General features: G+C 42.6%; 1 protein-coding gene across 1 annotated transcript in view; it reads left to right on the top strand.

Moving 5' to 3' along the window:
* VEPH1 (ventricular zone expressed PH domain containing 1) overlaps positions 1-20,224 on the top strand; it is a 988,289-nt gene that overhangs the window by 871,619 nt on the left and 96,446 nt on the right. Inside the window, exon 12 of the mRNA XM_063916128.1 lies at positions 12,822-12,939. Within this exon, the coding sequence (XP_063772198.1) occupies positions 12,822-12,939 (118 nt within the window). The remainder of the gene's footprint in view (positions 1-12,821; positions 12,940-20,224) is intronic.

Genomic DNA, 20,224 nt, shown 5'->3' with positions numbered 1-20,224 from the left:
TGAGCCACTTAAAACTGTGGATTTGAAATATCTCACGTGGAAAGTGGTCATGTTATTGGCCTTGGCTTCGGCCAGGCGTGTGTCAGAATTGGCGGCTTTGTCATGTAAAAGCCCATATCTGATTTTCCATATGGATAGGGCAGAATTGAGGACTCGTCCCCAGTTTCTCCCTAAGGTGGTATCAGCTTTTCACTTAAACCAACCTATTGTAGTGCCTGCGGCTACTAGGGACTTGGAAGATTCCAAGTTACTGGACGTAGTCAGGGCCTTAAAAATTTATATTTCCAGGACGGCTGGAGTCAGGAAAACTGACTCGCTTTTTATCCTGTAGGCACCCAACAAAATAGGTGCTCCTGCTTCTAAGCAGACTATTGCTCGCTCAATTTGTAGCACAATTCAGCTGGAGCATTCGGCGGCTGGATTGCCGCATCCTAAATCAGTAAAAGCCCATTCCACGAGGAAAGTGGGCTCATCTTGGGCGGCTGCCCGAGGGGTCTCGGCTTTACAACTTTGCCGAGCTGCAACTTGGTCAGGGGCAAACACATTTGCAAAATTCTACAAATTTGATACCCTGGCTGAGGAGGACCTTGAGTTCTCTCATTCGGTGCTGCAGAGTCATCCGCACTCTCCCGCCCGTTTGGGAGCTTTGGTATAATCCCCATGGTTCTTACGGAGTTCCCAGCATCCACTAGGACGTCAGAGAAAATAAGATTTTACTCACCGGTAAATCTATTTCTCGTAGTCCGTAGTGGATGCTGGGCGCCCATCCCAAGTGCGGATTGTCTGCAATACTTGTATGTAGTTATTGCCTAACTAAGGGTTATTGTTGAGCCATCTGTTGAGAGGCTCAGTTATATTTCATACTGTTAACTGGGTATAGTATCACAAGTTATACGGTGTGATTGGTGTGGCTGGTATGAGTCTTACCCGGGATTCAAAATCCTTCCTTATTGTGTCAGCTCTTCCGGGCACAGTATCCTAACTGAGGCTTGGAGGAGGGTCATAGTGGGAGGAGCCAGTGCACACCAGGTAGTCTAAAAGCTTTCTTTTAGTTGTGCCCAGTCTCCTGCGGAGCCGCTATTCCCCGAACATTTTAAACGGTAAGAACTTGAAGTGGAGGAGGTGTTGCCAGTGCTGTGTGGGTGTGGCCAGTGCCATGTGGCCATGTACACCACCTACACGATCAGACTCAATGTCTCTTAGTCTAAATACATCAATATAGAAATATTGCATCATTTTGTGAGAAAACAAGAAATACAAGTTTTATTATTATGATAATGGGCCTATTTTCCATCTGCCCCAATGTTAATCTGGCTATGGTTACGCCACTGCTTCCCACCCCACTTACTTTTTCATCTGTCCCTTTTTCCTCTTTCCCTAGTATCCTGTTTAAAATGATAAATTACATTGCAATTTTCATTTATTTGATATTTTCCTTTGATCCGGCAAGGCTTGTTTTTTTTTGCTGTTATTTTTCTCTTTATGGCTATTTTACTGGTTCAGTGTCTTCGCTTAGTGTATTGTATGTTCCATGTTTCAGTTCTGTTACTTTATTTCCTCATCTATGCTGAAAGACGTTAAATCTGTAGATCAATTAATCATATTGAGTTATTATTTGATTAGTTTGGAAGCTTTATAAGACCTTAACCTTGGCACTTATAATAAGCTTTTAATTCACAATGTTGCACAACCTGAAAATATATGGCCCAATCATTGTGCTTTCATTTGACATTTGTCTCTAACAAAATGTCTCTTATTGTGAGAGTGCAAAACATTATTCATTTAAAATGCTGTTGCTATTGATGTTTATAACTTTGCCAGGACCCAAAGTCCTGTTGTGTTTGAAAGAATCACTTGGCATGTTGGTCCATTTGATGTAACAGTCTGGCACAGCATTCAAGAAATATATACCCAGCAGGTTTAGAAATACAAATTAATCTGCCATAAAGACAGCAGTTGGAGAAGGCAGTAAGTTTGGATTTGCCAAAGCAGAAAGTGTTTCCAGATACGTGTACTTTTCCAGTGATTTACAAAATTATTTATTATCAGAGTATGGGGAATACTGTGTTTCAGCAGGAATAGGTTTATATATCCCTCAGTTGTCTATTACAGTATGCTTGACAAGGCTTGAAAAAGATTGCTACCGCAGGATACTGGTTATATTATCATATATAATTTTAGCAATGTTCACTGTACCGCTAAGTTTGTGGATAGGACACAACATAAAACTGAGGTCAATGCTGCCCATAGGGGTCTATTCAATTCTAATAGGAACTGCTCTCTAGTCAGAAAGACGTCAGTTTCCGACCTTGTTAGGTCGAAAAATGATTCGACCTATTCAATGGGGCTGCCGTTTTTCCGACTTGTCGGAAAATAAGAATTTACTCACCGGTAATTATATTTCTCGTAGTCCGTAGTGGATGCTGGGACTCCGTAAGGACCATGGGGAATAGCGGCTCCGCAGGAGACTGGGCACAACTATAAAGAAAGCTTTAGACTACTGGTGTGCACTGGCTCCTCCCACTATGACCCTCCTCCAGACTTCAGTTAGGATACTGTGCCCGGAAGAGCTGACACAATAAGGAAGGATTTTGAATCCCGGGTAAGACTCATACCAGCCACACCAATCACACCGTATAACTCGTGATACAATACCCAGTTAACAGTATGATAACAACTGAGCCTCTCAACAGATGGCTCAACAATAACCCTTTAGTTAAGCAATAACTATATACAAGTATTGCAGACAATCCGCACTTGGGATGGGCGCCCAGCATCCACTACGGACTACGAGAAATAGAATTACCGGTGAGTAAATTCTTATTTTCTCTAACGTCCTAAGTGGATGCTGGGACTCCGTAAGGACCATGGGGATTATACCAAAGCTCCCAAACGGGCGGGAGAGTGTGGATGACTCTGCAGCACCGAATGGGCAAACTCTAGGTCCTCCTCAGCCAGGGTGTCAAACTTGTAGAATTTAGCAAACGTGTTTGACCCCGACCAAGTAGCTGCTCGGCAAAGTTGAAGAGCCGAGACCACTCGGGCAGCTGCCCAAGAAGAGCCCACCTTCCTCGTGGAATGGGCTTTCACTGATTTAGGATGCGGCAGTCCAGCCGCAGAATGTGCAAGCTGAATCGTGCTACAGATCCAGCGAGCAATAGTCTGCTTTGAAGCAGGTGCACCCAACTTGTTGGGCGCATACAGGATAAAGAGCGAGTCAGTCTTTCTGACTCCAGCTGTCCTGGAAACATAGATTTTCAGGGCCCTGACTACGTCCAACAACTTGGAAGCCTCCAAGTCATTTGTAGCCGCAGGCACCACGATAGGTTTTGAACATAGAATTTAGTTGGTGCGCTACTTTCCTTCTCAATTAATGAATTCAAAAAGAGTCCAAGGTAGATTAACTTGCACTTCGGTTCCACAGGGTATTCCTGTAGTTGGCAGCTCAGTCCTACAAGGTGTCACTAGGTTTAGTGACAAATTAATCTGGAAAAAGACAAGGGGGGAGGGACAAGCGCCTAATAGTGCAGTGACTTCACAACAAATTAGGTTGTGTATGATGTCGTATCTATAGGTAATATGCGTACCAGAAGTATGATTTATAATGGGCACATCAAACGCTATAGTAGCTGTTGTTTTTGCATCGCAATTGGTCCCCTGGTTAGGTGTCAATATGGATGTTCTCCAAATCGTCAATTTGCAAATTCGTCGGTCTGTAAATAATCAGAGCGAGAGGCGCCTCTCATAGTGCAGAAATCACTTTATAAATATTGAAATTCATAGAAAACGATAGGTATTAAGCGTACCAGAATATAAATACCAAACACGATAGGTTGGTTCAAATGAAAAGCTGATACCACTTTAGGGAGAAACTGGGGACGAGTCCTCAATTCTGCCCTATCCATATGGAAAATCAGATAAGGGCTTTTACATGACAAAGCCGCCAATTCTGATACACGCCTGGCCGAAGCCAAGGCCAACAACATGACCACTTTCCACGTGAGATACTTCAATTCCACGGTTTTAAGTGGCTCAAACCAATGTGACTTTAGGAAATCCAACACCATGTTGAGATCCCAAGGTGCCACAGGAGGCACAAAAGAGGGCTGAATATGCAGCACTCCCTTAACAAAAGTTTGAACTTCAGGTAGTGAAGCCAGTTCTTTCTGGAAGAAAATCGATAGAGCCGAAATCTGGACCTTAATGGAACCCAATTTTAGGCCCATAGTCACCCCTGACTGTAGGAAGTGCAGGAAACGGCCTAGCTGAAATTCCTCCATTGGGGCCTTCCTGGCCTCACACCACGCAACATATTTTCGCCATATGCGGTGATAATGGTTTGCGGTTACTTTTTTCCTAGCTTTAATCAGCGTAGGAATGACTTCCTCCGGAATGCCCTTTTCCTTCAGGATCCGGTGTTCAACCGCCATGCCGTCAAACGCAGCCGCGGTAAGTCTTGGAACAGACAGGGCCCCTGCTGCAGCAGGTCCTGTCTGAGCGGCACAGGCCATAGGTCCTCTGACAACATTTCTTGAAGTTCCGGGTACCAAGCTCTTCTTGGCCAATCCGGAACAATGAGTATAGTTCTTATTCCTCTTCTCCTTATTATCCTCAGTACCTTTGGTATGAGAGGAAGAGGAGGGAACACATAAACCGACCGGTACACCCACAGTGTCACTAGAGCGTCCACAGCTATCGCCTGCGGGTCTCTCGACCTGGCGCAATATCTTTCTAGCTTTTTGTTTAGGCGGGACGCCATCATGTCCACCTGTGGCTTTTCCCAACGGTTTACAATCAGTTGGAAGACTTCTGGATGAAGTCCCCACTCTCCCGGGTGGAGGTCGTGCCTGCTGAGGAAGTCTGCTTCCCAGTTGTCCACTCCCGGAATGAACAGTGCTGACAGTGCTAACACGTCATTTTCCGCCCATCGGAGAATCCTTGTGGCTTCTGCCATTGCCGTCCTGCTTCTCGTGCCGCCCTGTCGGTTTACATGGGCGACCGCCGTGGTGTTGTCTGACTGGATCAGTACCGGCTGGTTTTGAAGCAGGGGTTTTGCCTGACTTAGGGCATTGTAAATGGCCCTCAGTTCCAGAATATTTATGTGCAGGGAAGTCTCCTGACTTGACCACAGTCCTTGGAAGTTTCTTCCCTGTGTGACTGCCCCCCAGCCTCGAAGGCTGGCATCCGTGGTCACCAGGACCCAGTCCTGTATGCCGAATCTGCGGCCCTCTTGAAGATGAGCACTCTGCAGCCACCACAGCAGAGACACCCTTGTCCTTGGAGACAGGGTTATCAGCCGATGCATCTGAAGATGCGATCCGGACCACTTGTCCAACAGGTCCCACTGAAAGGTTCTTGCATGAAACCTGCCGAATGGAATTGCTTCGTAAGAAGCTACCATCTTTCCCAGGATCCGCGTGCAGTGATGCACCGACACCTGTTTTGGTTTTAGGAGGCCTCTGACTAGAGATGACAGCTCCTTGGCCTTCTCCTCCGGGAGAAATACTTTTTTCTGTTCTGTGTCCAGAACCATCCCCAGGAACAGTAGACGTGTCGTAGGGACCAGCTGTGACTTTGGAATGTTTAGAATCCAGCTGTACTGTTGTAGCACCTCCCGAGATAGTGCTACCCTGACCAACAACTGCTCTCTGGACCTCGCCTTTATCAGGAGGTCGTCCAAGTACGGGATAATTAAAACTCCCTTCTTTCGAAGGAGTATCATCATTTCGGCCATTACCTTGGTAAAGACCCTCGGAGCCGTGGATAGACCGAACGGCAACGTCTGGAATTGGTAATGACAATCCTGTACCACAAATCTGAGGTACTCCTGGTGAGGATGGTAAATGGGGACATGCAGGTAAGCATCCTTGATGTCCAGTGATACCATGTAATCCCCCTCGTCCAGGCTTGCAATAACCGCCCTGAGCGATTCCATCTTGAACTTGAATTTTTTTATATATGTGTTCAAGGATTTCAAATTTAAAATGGGTCTCACCGAACCGTCCGGTTTCGGTACCACAAACATTGTGGAATAGTAACCCCGTCCTTGTTGAAGTAGGGGTACCTTCACTATCACCTGTTGTGAATACAGCTTGTGAATTGCCTGTAACACTGCCTCCCTGCCTGAGGGAGTGGTTGGCAAGGCAGATTTGAGGAAACGGCGGGGGGGGGAGACGTCTCGAATTCCAGCTTGTACCCCTGAGATACTATCTGAAAAATCCAGGGATCCACCCGTGAGCGAGCCCACTGATTGCTGAAATATTTGAGACGGGCCCCCACCGTACCTGGCTCTGCCTGTGGAGCCCCAGCGTCATGCTGTGGACTTAGAGGAAGCGGGGGAGGACTTTTGCTCCTGGGAACTGGCTGTATGCTGCAGCTTTTTTTCCCTACCTCTGCCTATGGGCAGAAAGGACGCGCCTTTAACCCGCTTGCCCCTATTGGGCCGAAAGGACTGTACCTGATAATACGGTGCTTTCTTTGGCTGTGAGGGAACATGGGGTAAAAATGTAGACTTCCCAGCTGTTGCTGTGGAAACGAGGTCCGAGAGACCATCCCCGAACAACTCCTCACCCTTATAAGGCAGAACTTCCATGTGCCTTTTGGAATCTGCATCTCCTGTCCACTGCAGAGTCCATAACCCTCTCCTGGCAGAAATGGACATTGCACTAATTTTGGATGCCAGCCGGCAAATATCCCTCTGTGCATCCCTCATGTATAAAAGTGCGTCTTTTATATGCTCTACGGTTAGCAATATAGTGTCCCTGTCTAGGGTATCAATATTTTCTGACAGGGAATCTGACCATGCAGCTGCAGTGCTGCACATCCATGCTGAAGCAATAGCTGGTCTCAGTATAACACCTGTGTGTGTATATATAGATTTCAGGATAGCCTCCTGCTTTCTATCAGCAGATTCCTTTAGGGCGGCCGTATCCGGAGACGGTAGTGCCACCTTCTTTGACAAGCGTGTGAGCACTTTATCCACTCTAGGGGATGTTTCCCAACGTGACCTATCCTCTGGCGGGAAAGGGTACGCCATTAGTAACCTCTTAGAAATTACCAGCTTCTTATCAGGGGAAGCCCACGCTTCTTCACACACTTCATTTAACTCCTCAGATGGAGGAAAAGCTACTGGTAGTTTTTTCTCTCCAAACATAATACCCTTTTTTGTGGTACTGGGGGTAACATCAGAAATGTGCAACACATTTTTCATTGCCTCAATCATGTAACGTGTGGCCCTACTGGAAGTTACATTAGTCTCATCGTCGTCGACACTGGAGTCCGTATCCGTGTCGACATCTGTGTCTGCCATCTGAGGTAGCGGGCGTTTTAGAGCCCCTGATGGCTTTTGAGACGCCTGGGCAGGCACAGGCTGAGAAGCCGGCTGTCCCACATTTGGTATGTCGTCAAACCTTTTATGCAAGGAGTCGACACTGTCGCGTAATTCCTTCCACAGCACCATCCACTCAGGTGTCGACCCCGCAGGGGGTGACATCACATTTACAGGCATCTGCTCCGCCTCCACATAAGCCTCCTCATCAAACATGTTGACACAGCCGTACCGACACACCGCAAACACACAGGGAATGCTCTGACAGAGGACAGGACCCCACAAAGCCCTTTGGGGAGACAGAGAGAGAGTATGCCAGCACACACCAGAGCGCTATATAACACAGGGATCCCACTATAAATGAGTGTTTTCCCTTATAGCTGCTTTTTATATATATATATATATATATATATATATATATATATATATATCCTGCGCCTAAATTTAGTGCCCCCCCTCTCTTTTTTACCCTTCTGTAGCTTGCAGACTGCAGGGGAGAGCCAGGGAACTTCCTTCCAGCGGAGCTGTGAGGGAAAAATGGCACCAGTGTGCTGAGGGAGATGGCCCCGCCCCTTTTTCGGCGGACTTCTCCCGCTTTTTCTGGAATACTGGCAGGGGTATTTTTACATCTATATAGCCTCTAGGACTATATATGATGTAGATTTGCCAGCCAAGGTGTCTAATATTGCCCTCAGGGCGCCCCCCCCCCCTCCCCCCCCAGCGCCCTGCACCCATCAGTGACCGGAGTGTGAGGTGTACATGAGGAGCAATGGCGCACAGCTGCAGTGCTGTGCGCTACCTTGGTGAAGACCGAAGTCTTCTGCCGCCGATTTTCCGGACCTCTTCTTGCTTCTGGCTCTGTAAGGGGGACGGCGGCGCGGCTCCGGGAACGAACACCAAGGTCGGGTCCTGCGGTCGATCCCTCTGGAGCTAATGGTGTCCAGTAGCCTAAGAAGCCCAAACTACCACCTGTTAGGTAGGTTCGCTTCTTCTCCCCTTAGTCCCTCGCTGCAGTGAGTCTGTTGCCAGCAGATCTCACTGAAAATAAAAAACCTAAATATACTTTCTTTCTAGGAGCTCAGGAGAGCCCGTAGTGTGCATCCAGCTCAGCCGGGCACAAGATTCTAACTGAAGTCTGGAGGAGGGTCATAGTGGGAGGAGCCAGTGCACACCAGTAGTCTAAAGCTTTCTTTATAGTTGTGCCCAGTCTCCTGCGGAGCCGCTATTCCCCATGGTCCTTACGGAGTCCCAGCATCCACTTAGGACGTTAGAGAAAACACGTGCATCAGCGGATTAGCCGTGGATCCACGTGTTTTGTCAGATTTGCGGTCAAATCCGACAGGTTTTAGTCCCGTTTTCGACAATGTCAATTTCGACTTTAGTCGGATTGACATTGTCGGAAATGGCCAAAACCTGATAGATTTGACCTCAAATTGAATACTGTACCGTCGGATCCTTTCCGCCAGAAAGGATCCGACATCAATTGAATAGACCCCATAGGAGCCAACTTTTTCATTTATTTATATGTTTTGGGATGTTCACCTTAATCCCCCTCCCATATAAATGAAAAATCTCATGGATAGACATGGCTAGTAGCAATAGCAGCATAAATATTGAAAAATATTAGGAGTGTTTGAGCATGCTCTGAAACTAGGTATTCACATTCATTTTCATCTACACTGATACCCCTTCAGACAAAAACCCCCGGCTTCAACCCGGCTCAGTCCCAGGACACAGGCAAAGTTCAATGAGGGTTATAGAGACATAGTCAAAACCATATATATGCCTGAATGGAGGCATGTCATTGGCACCTAGCAGCAAACCAGGAACATATGATTCATGCGCAGATGCTTTTTTTCCATGCACCCTTCTTTTTGAGCACTGTAAGCCCTATTTATATTTGATATGCTTTTGGTGGTAGCGGAGATCTGCCATCTGTCTATACTGTCATTGGAGTACCTCTTGCACCAAGCACATGCACTTAACATGAGAAAGTAAATTTAAGGAATATAGGGGCAGATGTATTAACTTGGAGAAGGCATAAGGAAGTGATAAACCAGTGATATGTGCAAGGTGATAAAGGCACCAGCCAATCAGTTCCAATATGTAAATTAACAGTTAGAATCTGATTGGCTGGTGCCTTTATCACCTTGCACATATCACTGGTTTATCACTTCCTTATGCCTTCTCCAGGTTAATACATCTACCCCATAGTACCTTAACAAATGTAAAATGAAACTCTAAAAGTATAAATGCAAAATAGTATATGTAGACATATTACCTCAATATCATGATTTATTTTACTATAGTTAAGTGGTCTGTGTGGAAATCATGCTGGACAATCACTGCAGAGGCACTTCCAGAATAACAAGTGAATTGCAATGATGCTACTTCCTGCGCTCCACATAAACAAGGCATGCATCTATTATAACTTGCAGTATTTTGGGGTAGAAAAAGTTTGTACGTAATGAGACTTTAGCGATAGGTGTGTGACAATTGCTGCTGGTTTATAGCTTGCGCCCAGGGTGCCCTGCTGTAGCTCTGGGGTAGACAAAGGTTTGAAAAGACATTTACATTTATTTAACACTGTAATTCCATATGAAAAATGTCTGCATAGTAGCAGTTCCCAAAAGCTTGATGTGCACCAGGCCCAGATTAAGCCTTGGGGTGGCCTGGACACTTAAGACAGGGGAGCACGGGGGAGGGGGTTTTATATTATGTATACCTCCCAACATGACCCATTCAGAAGGGACAAAATTCTCTGCTCCTAGACTTCCCTCTTAATATATGATTTAATTGATAAGAAAGGTATATTAACGCAGGGGAGGAGGAGAAGCTGGGATCCCTGGGTCACTTACAGCTCTATCCCGCCTCCTATCTTTCCTCTGGTGAGGAAGCTCCATAGGTAGATCATAAAGCCTGATACTCATGTGTCTCTGTCTGCACTGCATACTGTCCCTTCACGCATTCTGGCTGTCTGGTTCTGCTGCTACACAAGAGGGAGAGCTAATGATGTCAGTGTGCTCCAGCTGGGGTTACCCCTGACAGTGGGGGACCTGGGGTACAGTATCCCCTGTGCCCCTTACTTAATCTGGATTTGTCGTGCACCCATATATAACCGTGGTAATCAAATAGGTGCATTTAAAAAAAAAAAAAAGTACACTACACTACACTACAGTACTGTACTGTATAACTTACATTTTATATTTTCACAGATTCCCCTTACACTAGTTTACAGATTCACAGCATATTGGCTGCATCATAAGAGGAAATGCCAAACCATTGTATGTAGTTATTTTTCAAGCCATGTATTAGTTTGTGGTTAAGACACAAACCAACCTTATAAGCAATTTAAATTTGATTTTCACATGAAATGTCCTCTATCTCCATAAATATGTTCTTTGTCAAAAAGGAAATCCACCCTCCCCAGTGGTTATGCTTGTTTACTGTTTATATATATAAAAATAAAATATCTACTATTCATGTCATATTGAGGTGATTTATACATTTTCCCTATGCTTTGGTTATTTACAATAATTTCAATATAAATTATTTTCAACAACATAAAACATTAATTCCCATATGATTAAATTGCAATAGCTGTAACATCTATTAGTATTTCTTTGGTTGTTATAACCTTGTGATTTGCTTATGAATTTATTGGAATTAGTAAATTGAATAATGGAGGGAATCTAAAATCTTTATGTGGAGAATAATAGTACCAATAACTGTAATAGTAGCAGAGTAGTATTATTAAGTACTAATAGTTTGTAAAAATTAGTATTTTCTCTTGTCACAATATTGTGTACATTTTTAACCTGTCTTGCACTTTTCACTTTTTTATGTAACACATCCCTCTTTTCTGCTTAATAATCCTGATTTACAGGACTGGAACAAAGCTTTGAATACATACCATCCTTATTTTTGTGTTCTGTCCCGCTGTCACGGCTGGGACTGCATTGTCCCAATTTCCGAGCAGTTGAGGTATTACCATTTACAGTTGCTCACCTACCACTGATGGGCATTGCAGTTATAGGGGTACATTTACTAAGCAGTGATAAGAGCGGAGAAGTGATGCCAGTGGAGAAGTACCCAAGGCAACCAATCAGCACTGAAGTAACATCTATCGTTTGCATACTATAAAATGATACAGAGCTGCTGATTGGTTGATATGGCAACTTCTCCACTGGCTCACTTCTCCGGTCTTATCACTGCTTAGTAAATGTCGCCCATAGAGTAATAGCAAGGAAACCAGAAGCAAACAAGAAAAGTACATTCCCCCTCGGGTGTTTCCTTGCCCCCTCTGTGGTGCAAGCATGGCCATTCCACACATGGCCACACCCTATATCACTGGAAGCTCTCCTCCAATGTTGGGATGTCTGTTATTTGTACCTTGAAAGGTATTTTCATTATGATATGCCTGGCTCATAATAGGATCCCGAAGGTGAGATAGTTGTAGGTGGCCCATCCTCCACACACCCCATTGTAGTGGTCATGTCCAGTGATATTGTGTATTTATAGTATCCTGTGTGACTAGAAAACTGTGCTGAATGTAATTGTTGGTAGTAAATTCCCACATGATATCACAAATCTCAGTGAACTACTGTTGCAGGCAGCCTAATGAATTATGCAGTCTAATGGTTAAGTGTATCTTAAATACTATTTGTTTATAACATATTATTCTCATCTGCTAATTTATACAATCTGATGGACTTTTCTTGTTTTCTATCCTGCTAATTGGTTGTATTCTCCTAAGAAATGTGTATTAAATACTGTATCAGTTAAATTGTAAACACTCTTTATAATGTGGTTTTGGCCACAGTCTCTGCAAATATTTAAAAAGAATGTTCCAACAAGTTCAGGTTATAAGTTTACAGTTAGCTGGTTCATATTATCCTCAGGAAGTGGTGCCACAAGCAAAGGAGCAACATACTAAATTGAATATGGACATTACAGTAATTTTTCAAAACACAATTTAATAAAGATTAAGGTCTCAATCTAGCCTTATGGAAAGTGTATACTGTCTAAGTGAAGCCCCAAATCCAGGCATCTTATACTGTGCTTATTATCAGTCATGCTGTAAGTTGCCCTAGACGTTAGCTAAGATTTTGAATGAAATTACTTAGAACAGCCTTAATTTTTAGAAAACCATAGCATTTGATGGCAGATATGAACCACACACGACATCTATAGACTTCCCATTTTTAATTTCTAAAAACAGACCTTTTTTGATCTTTAGCTTGAGGTTCTTTGCGGTTCCTACATGCCATCAAATTTTGTTTTTATGGGAGTGAAATCTGTCCTGTCTCATTTCATTCAAAACCTTGGCAAATGTCTAGCACAACTTAACGTGATTGATGGTGGGCTCAGCGTGAAATGCCCCGGGTTGTGGCTCTTGGGACTTTAGTTAGAATAAAAATAATTTGAATTTCTGGGATGTATTTGATATTTAGGTCCAAAAGAAATAATGCTTGTTTTGTATGCTTTGTCCTAGGATCTGGATCTTGTGCACATGCATTTGGAAGAAGTAAGGTTTTTTGATCTGTTTGGATTTAGTGAGGAAACAGGATCGTGGCTGTGCTTCATGTGTAACAATCCTGAGAAGGCAACAGGTAATAAATAACTATTCATCCAGTGAGAAGAAAGTTTATGCTTAAGCCATAGGGAAAATAAAGGAATCATGCTTTCCATTCTAAAGAAGATGCTATAAACCACACAGTGTACAGTACTTTGTAAAAACCTGAGCTATACACATTTGGGGATATTGCCATGAGCACAGCAATACATTTCTTAATAATGGTCTGGATTGGAGAGACAAGGGAGCTTCTGTGTCAATCCATGGTGTCCTAGGAGATCAAGAGGGCCACTGCTTCTATGTGAGAAGTTTATTCTTTAAAGCAAAAATTTTTAAGTTTAATAACCTCATGGATATCTAATGAAACCTGTCTCAAGCTCTATGAGATCAGATCTCTAAATTTTAAACAAAAATTGAAATATGTAAAAAAAGAAAACCCTTACACAGTGTCAGAGAAGTAGTATTATCACTGTAAATGTAAACATTAAACATATATTAGTTGGGTTTTAATACGGGTTCACTACGATATCCCGGCGGTCGGGCTCCCGGCGACCAGCATACCGGCGCCGGGAGCCCGACCGCCGGCTTACCGACAGTGTGGCGAGCGCAAATGAGCCCCTTGCAGGCTCGCTGTGCTCGCCACGCTACGGGCACTGTGCACACTATTTTATTCTCCCTCCAGGGGGGTCGTGGACCCCCACGAGGGAGAATAAGTGTTGGTATGCCGGCTGTCGGGATCCCGGCGCCGGTATACTGTGCGCCGGGATCTCGTCAGTCGGCATACTGAAGACCACCCTTTAATACATCTGATTTCTGTATGCATGGGACACAAGGAGTCAAAATTTGTTATTTCTCTAGAAAAAAATTTAAATACAGTTTGGAGAAAAAGGAGTCGGCAGATGAATGCTGAAGGTTTCAGATCAAGGGGACAGCTAATGATTTATGGCTTCTGTTGTGAAAACTTGGTCTATAACTCTGATACTATTGCAGTATGTACATTTTCATATGACATGATAATTCAAAGAATAGCCATCCCCCAAATTTCTTGAGTGTCCATGAACTGTGACAGCCTCCTAACCTCATTCAAAGTACCTTCAAGCAGTGTTAAACTATCATTTTGGAATGATAAGAAAATTTTTGGTAATATCATAACTTTTGAAGATAACATTATAATTTATTAATGTGTACAGTATCTTTGTTTGTAGAGGTATTCTCTATTTTCTAATCTAATATTATGCTTCTATGACGTACACACGCAGAGATAATATGTTTGTAGCATTCCTGATTCAACTACTAGTTGAACAGTTGTTGTAAGGATTGGTGACAACTCGTAAATTTGCTGTTGGGGAATCAGAGGAAGGGAAGAAAAGTGACAGGCCAGCATAGGTTTATAATGGAATGAGAAGTACATAGCAATTTTCAGTCCATGGGAATCAAATTAATGCTGAGAATTGTTCAATAATTCATGAGTCTCCATTATAGAGTATTACGTAACGTTATCATGGTGTTTAGTTTTTTTATTAAGTGTTTTTCTATATCCATTAAGTATTGTGAGATTTTTCTCTGATTCATATAAAACATAATTTAATAAACTCTGTCTCTGTGTTCTTATCAAATTCATATGCCTGTGAATTTGGCTAGCATAAACACAACATACAGTAACTGTGATACAAGTTTATTTGGATAATGATAGGGTAGATTGTCGTAAAGTATATTGTGAAGTAGTAATGGGAATAACTGAAGAGAATTCCTAAGGTTTAGTCATTAAATCAAATCTTTGTGGTGGTGGCAAAGGTAATATTATAGTAATTATAACATAGAAAAAGGAAGAATTTGATCAGTATAGATGGTTGTTGGTGAGTAACTTTGTGCCAAATAAGTGTCAGAATTGTCTCATTGTTTCAGGTGAGAGTTAGACATGACACACAGACTAACAACAATCTGTAGAAACATTTTGTGCTAAAGAAAACTTGACACATTTTACTTTTGGGAGTAGCAGGATCCATTTCCAAAGTCATCACAACATGACTGGCCAAACTGTGCTGTACTACCAGCATTTGGACTAGGGTGGTCAATCCCGGGCTATTTTGTCAATCCCGGCTGAGGTCCGGGTGGCTGTCTGCTCAGCGTGACCCCTGACTTCACGTCACGCTGTGCAGTGTGCACAACCGGGGGCAGGGGGAGTTGGGAAGTGTCAGAGCCACCTGAGGCCGCTCAACGCTGCTTGGCATTGAAAAAACGAAGGGGCTGGCCAATCCCGAATTTACTGGGATTGGAGCTTCCAATCCCAGGATTGAATCCCGGCCAATTTTTGGCCAAAATCTCGGGCTCCCGCCGATCCCGGGATTGGCCACCTAAATTTGGACTGAGTAGCTGGAGCACACAGGCCTCTTTATGGGGTTGGCAAATAGAGTACACAAGCCAGTTTCAATGTGTTCATTCTAAAGCACAAACTGAAATTTAGGGGCCATGCAAGGCAAAGTGAAGTGAAGTGCCAATACACTTAATGTGTGATTTACACAATTTCTAGAGATGTGTGCCGGACAGTTTTCAGGTTTTGTATTTTGGTTTTGGATCTGGTTCTCCGTTCGTATTTTGGATCGTATTTTGACAAAAGCACCCTTTTGGTTTTGGATCTGGATTTTAAAAACAAACAAACATAAAAACAGCTAAAATCACAGAATTTAGTGTGTTTTTTTTTTTTATCCCACAGTATTATTAACATCAATAACATTCATTTCCACTAATTTCCTGTCTATTCTGAACACCTCACACCTCACAATATTGTTTTTAGGCCAAAAGGTTGCACCGAGGTAGCTGGATGACTAAGCTAAGCGACACAAGTGGGCAGTACAAACACGTGGCCCATCTAGGAGTGGCACTGCAGTGGCAGACAGGATGAAGTTTTAAAAACTAGGCCTCAAAGAGCACAAAATGCAAAGAAGAAGAAAAAGAGGTGCAAGATGGAATTGTCCTTGGGCCCTCCCACCAACTTTTATGTTGTTTAAAAAGGACATGCACAGTTTAATAAACCCATCAATTCAGCGACAGGTGATCCCACTGGAAAAAGCTTGTCAAGTTCTCCGAATCATAGCTAGCTACAAACATACCACCTCCATATTTGATGACTTTTCATGTTATGAGAAGAGGCAAGAGGAAGCAGACAGTGTCAAGAAGGAGATTAAAAATGAGAGAGGCACACGCAATCAGGAACTACACACAGGCTTTCATCTCCACTCCTTTATTGGTGTGAAACAGAAAGGACTTAAACCAAGCAAATGTATAATTACCACATTACTGGGCAAACTGAAAAACTATGGGCTAAAGCCTCTGAATTTATACCCCCTTCTCCATTTTCAGGGATTAAGATAATCTTGGATGTAATGCTGGAATGCAAATAAACTGGTGTATACCACAGGATCAAGATTGGATATTTCCCCTTGACGGAGTCTAGAGACTTATTTTGTGAAAATCTCGTGGGTTTCTTTTTTCCCATTTTTTTTATTGCATTTTTATTTACATATTTTGTGGCAGATGCCTTATTCTCAATTTTCACAGCTCCCAGTTACACGCATGTGAGCATACTTGTGTGTCCCAATTACACGCATGTGAACATACCTGTGTTTCTTGTTTATTTTATTCATATTTTATTTTTAAATAAAGCAGCCCCTTAGATGTTTTAGCAGCCCCACGTGAGTCCACACATCAGTACTGGATTGGGCAAGTTGAGTTCGTGTGGGTTCGGTACAGTACTAAGGAGTGTGGAGTGAAGTTTTTGTTATTCAGCCCCTGCCCTAGTGCAGCTTACCACTCTAGTCGAAACTCATTTCATATTACAAGTAGGACTGTGGGAGGAAGCAATGTTAACCTCTGTGCCAATGGCATGCCTCAGCCTGTAAAGCCAGACAACTTCCTGTAAGCCACCATGAGATTCCATACTGGGCCTTTATTCAGTAACTGTTTGTGCATCACATGAGCTCCTGTCCCATCTAGTGCTGCAGTGCAATGGAAATCTGATGAGGCATTGCCAAAAGAAAGATGAGAGACATGAGACCGAACAATGCAGAAGAGCTGAAGACTGCTATTGAAGCATCCTGGTCTAACATAACACCTCACCAGTGCCACAGGCTGATAGAATACACGCCATGCCACATTGAGGCAGTAATTCATGCAAAAGGGGCCCAAACCAAGTACTGAGTACATATGCATGATTATACTTTTCAGAGGGTCGACATTTATGTATTTAAAATTCTATTTTTATTGATTTTATGTAAGATACAAATTTTCTGAGATTTTGGATTTGGGGTTTTCTTAACCTGTAAACCACAATCATCAAAATTATACCAACTAAAGGCTTGAAATATCTCACTTTGCATGTAATGAGTCTATATAATATATTAGTTTCACCTTTTTAAGTTGAATTACTGAAATAAATGAACTTTTGCACAATTTTTAAATTTTCTGAGTTTCACCTGTACATTTATTTTCACAGCAACCCTGTATTTTTACAGCATACAAGACAGGGCCAGTGTACCTTTATTTTCACAGCACCCATGTAATTTTACAGCATACAAGACAGGGCCAGTGTACCTTTACATCACCCCTGTATTTTTTACAGCATACTGGATAGTGCCCCTGTACAACACAGTGACAGGACAGCAACACCCATGCACAGCTGCAGCACCCCTAACAGCAGAGGACACCACAGTGACAGGACAGCACCCCTAACAGCACAGTACACCACAGTGACAGGACAGCACCCCTAACAGCACAGTACACCACCCCTAACAGCACAGTACACCACAGTGACAGGACAGCACCACTATCAGCACAGGACAGCACCCCTAAAGAGCACACACTGACCTCTCCCGACACCACCACCCACAGAGAAACAGAGGTCTGTCTTCCTCACTCTCCAATGGCGGCGCACGGCTCTTTATATGAAATCCAAAACCCACAAGAATCCGACAGCGGGATGATGGCGTTTTACCTTATTCTGGGATCCGAGACTTGCGGGAATTCCCGAGCTAGACTTGGTTCCTGGCTCGGATCGTTACGTACGGGGAGGGGGGGGTCGGATCTCGGAGATCCGAACCCGCTCATCTCTAATAATTTCCTATAGTTACTTGTAAGGTGTTCTGTGGTAAAAGTATTTCTACTTGTCCTGTGAGCTCTAAAGTACTATGATACCTTTTCTTTTTTAGGGGCATATTTGTTAATATTTGATAATTCTAATTTCTTATTGCTGCTTATCGCGCATGTATCAATACTCACATGCAGGGACAGGTGCTCCAGTAGTAGCACATCCCTGTTATGTTTAGAAGAGAAGTGATCTCTAATGCCATCACTTTACTTTCTGGTTCTGGGGCCGGCACATGCATGGTCATCAGACATTTGTGAGCACCCACTGTAAATTGTGTGATGGTATCCCATACACTACAATGGATCTAGGTACGGGGGCCAAGTGAGTTTGGTAAATTTTACATTTTAGCAGCCACCATAGAAACTTATGTTCGCTGCTTTTGCATTTGAAAATAGAGGACTGCAAGAGATTTCTTTTTTTTTGGGTGCGATGCCACAAATATTTTTATTATAAGTAAGCCCCTTATTGAATTCACTTATGTTCATTTTGCCTGCTATTCCCCATGTAAAAGGAACATTGAAAGTCAAAGAAACTAGCTAGATATTAATATTGACTTAATTTCTTCCATTGTGACTTCATATCTTACATTAGTACAGTATATAGGAAGTTTGCTTAGAAATAAAGAAATCCAAAGCCCTATTACTAGTGAAAGTACCCATCTCTCTTCTCTCTTTCACCTGTCGCCATCATTACCCTCTCATCACTTTACTTCTACTCCTCACAGTCATTAACCACTAACCTTCATACTTTCCACCTACCTCCTCCCCACTTCTACCCTGTGTGTCTGGGACATAAAATCTAGTATATTTATTGGCTCTTAAAGGTAAAATTGTATAGGAATGGGAGTTAAATAAATTAGATAGTTGGTAAGACTGAAATTTGGTAATGGCTACTAGTTAAATATGTGCAAGAGACGTGAAATGGAGATATGAGGTAAAAAAATCATTGGGATTGATTGATTGATTGATTGATTGATTGATAGATAAACAGTAGGACCAGGATAATAAAATATTAATTGTTTAGAGGATGATACAGTATGAACTGGAATAGTTCATAGATGAATTGGAGGTTGGAGTAAGTGAACAGGAAATTGAAGAGCAGACAGGATGTTTACATTATTCTGAAAACATCATAAAACTCAGAACTAATTAAGATTACTTTTTAAGTAGAATATTACATCATAAATTAAATTTGCAACAAAAATTAAGAAATAGAGAGAAACTCATTCCACAGAAAAGTGACAAGCAATCAAATGGATTGTGGGAGAGTTGTGAAAGGATTCAGCTGACATTGGTAATCATTCCATGGAATAGGTTCTTGGGTTGTGCTCTTCCGTATACTTGTAGGACAAAAGCAGTAAAGCTGGTAAACACTGTGTGGCTCACAGTAGCAGTTGCAGTTCTGAGAATTGTTTGTTTTGCTGTTCTAACTGGTGTCTGATGGAGAAACCACAGATTGTTTTAAGCCTGAGAGACTCCACCGTGGAAATCTTGTGTGTGCTCATTTCAACAGTCCTGGCTTAGTTTCAGGTCATGAATATTTTATCCCATAAATTAGCAGATTTTCTTCACTCTTGCTGATCTCACTAACTATGCTCTCTTACACATTGTGAGATGTTCCAGCCACTAAAGTGATGACATTCATATGTGATGCTCCTTCATTTTCTGGGTTCTGAAGTGTCTTGTGTAGCTCAGAAGTTATAAATCATTTCGTTATGCCGGTTATGAATCTTTCCAATAAATGTTTAATCTTTTTTTATTAGAAGTACATTTATAGGACAATTATTCTCTTGTGTAGCCATGTTTTTACTTAATATAGGACAGCAGTTCTTGCATAACAACATAACACATCAAATTGTACAATAAATATCTACAGAGACAGTTAGCCAAGAAGTGGATAACCCTATGAAAGTTAAGTCTGCCATATATGAAACTTCAAAATCATAGATATTCTGAAAAATGGAATTTGTTGAGTGTGACGAGGTAGTGACGCCTTTACTATTGGTTCATTGTGCACAAACTTTGTTTCATGCACAAAATTATGAAAAATATTGTATAAAATTACCTTCAGGCTATAAGGTGTACTGTATATGAAACATAAATGCATTTTATGTTTATTCTTGTGTCCCATCCCCAAGATATCCCATTATGTTATGCCAATATTAAAAAAAAAATGGAAA

The sequence above is a fragment of the Pseudophryne corroboree genome, chromosome 4 (genome assembly GCF_028390025.1).
Source record: "Pseudophryne corroboree isolate aPseCor3 chromosome 4, aPseCor3.hap2, whole genome shotgun sequence".
Classification (NCBI taxonomy): Eukaryota; Metazoa; Chordata; class Amphibia; order Anura; family Myobatrachidae; genus Pseudophryne; species Pseudophryne corroboree.
Note: the sequence above shows the minus strand (reverse complement) of the source record. Positions and strands in the feature narration are given on the sequence as shown.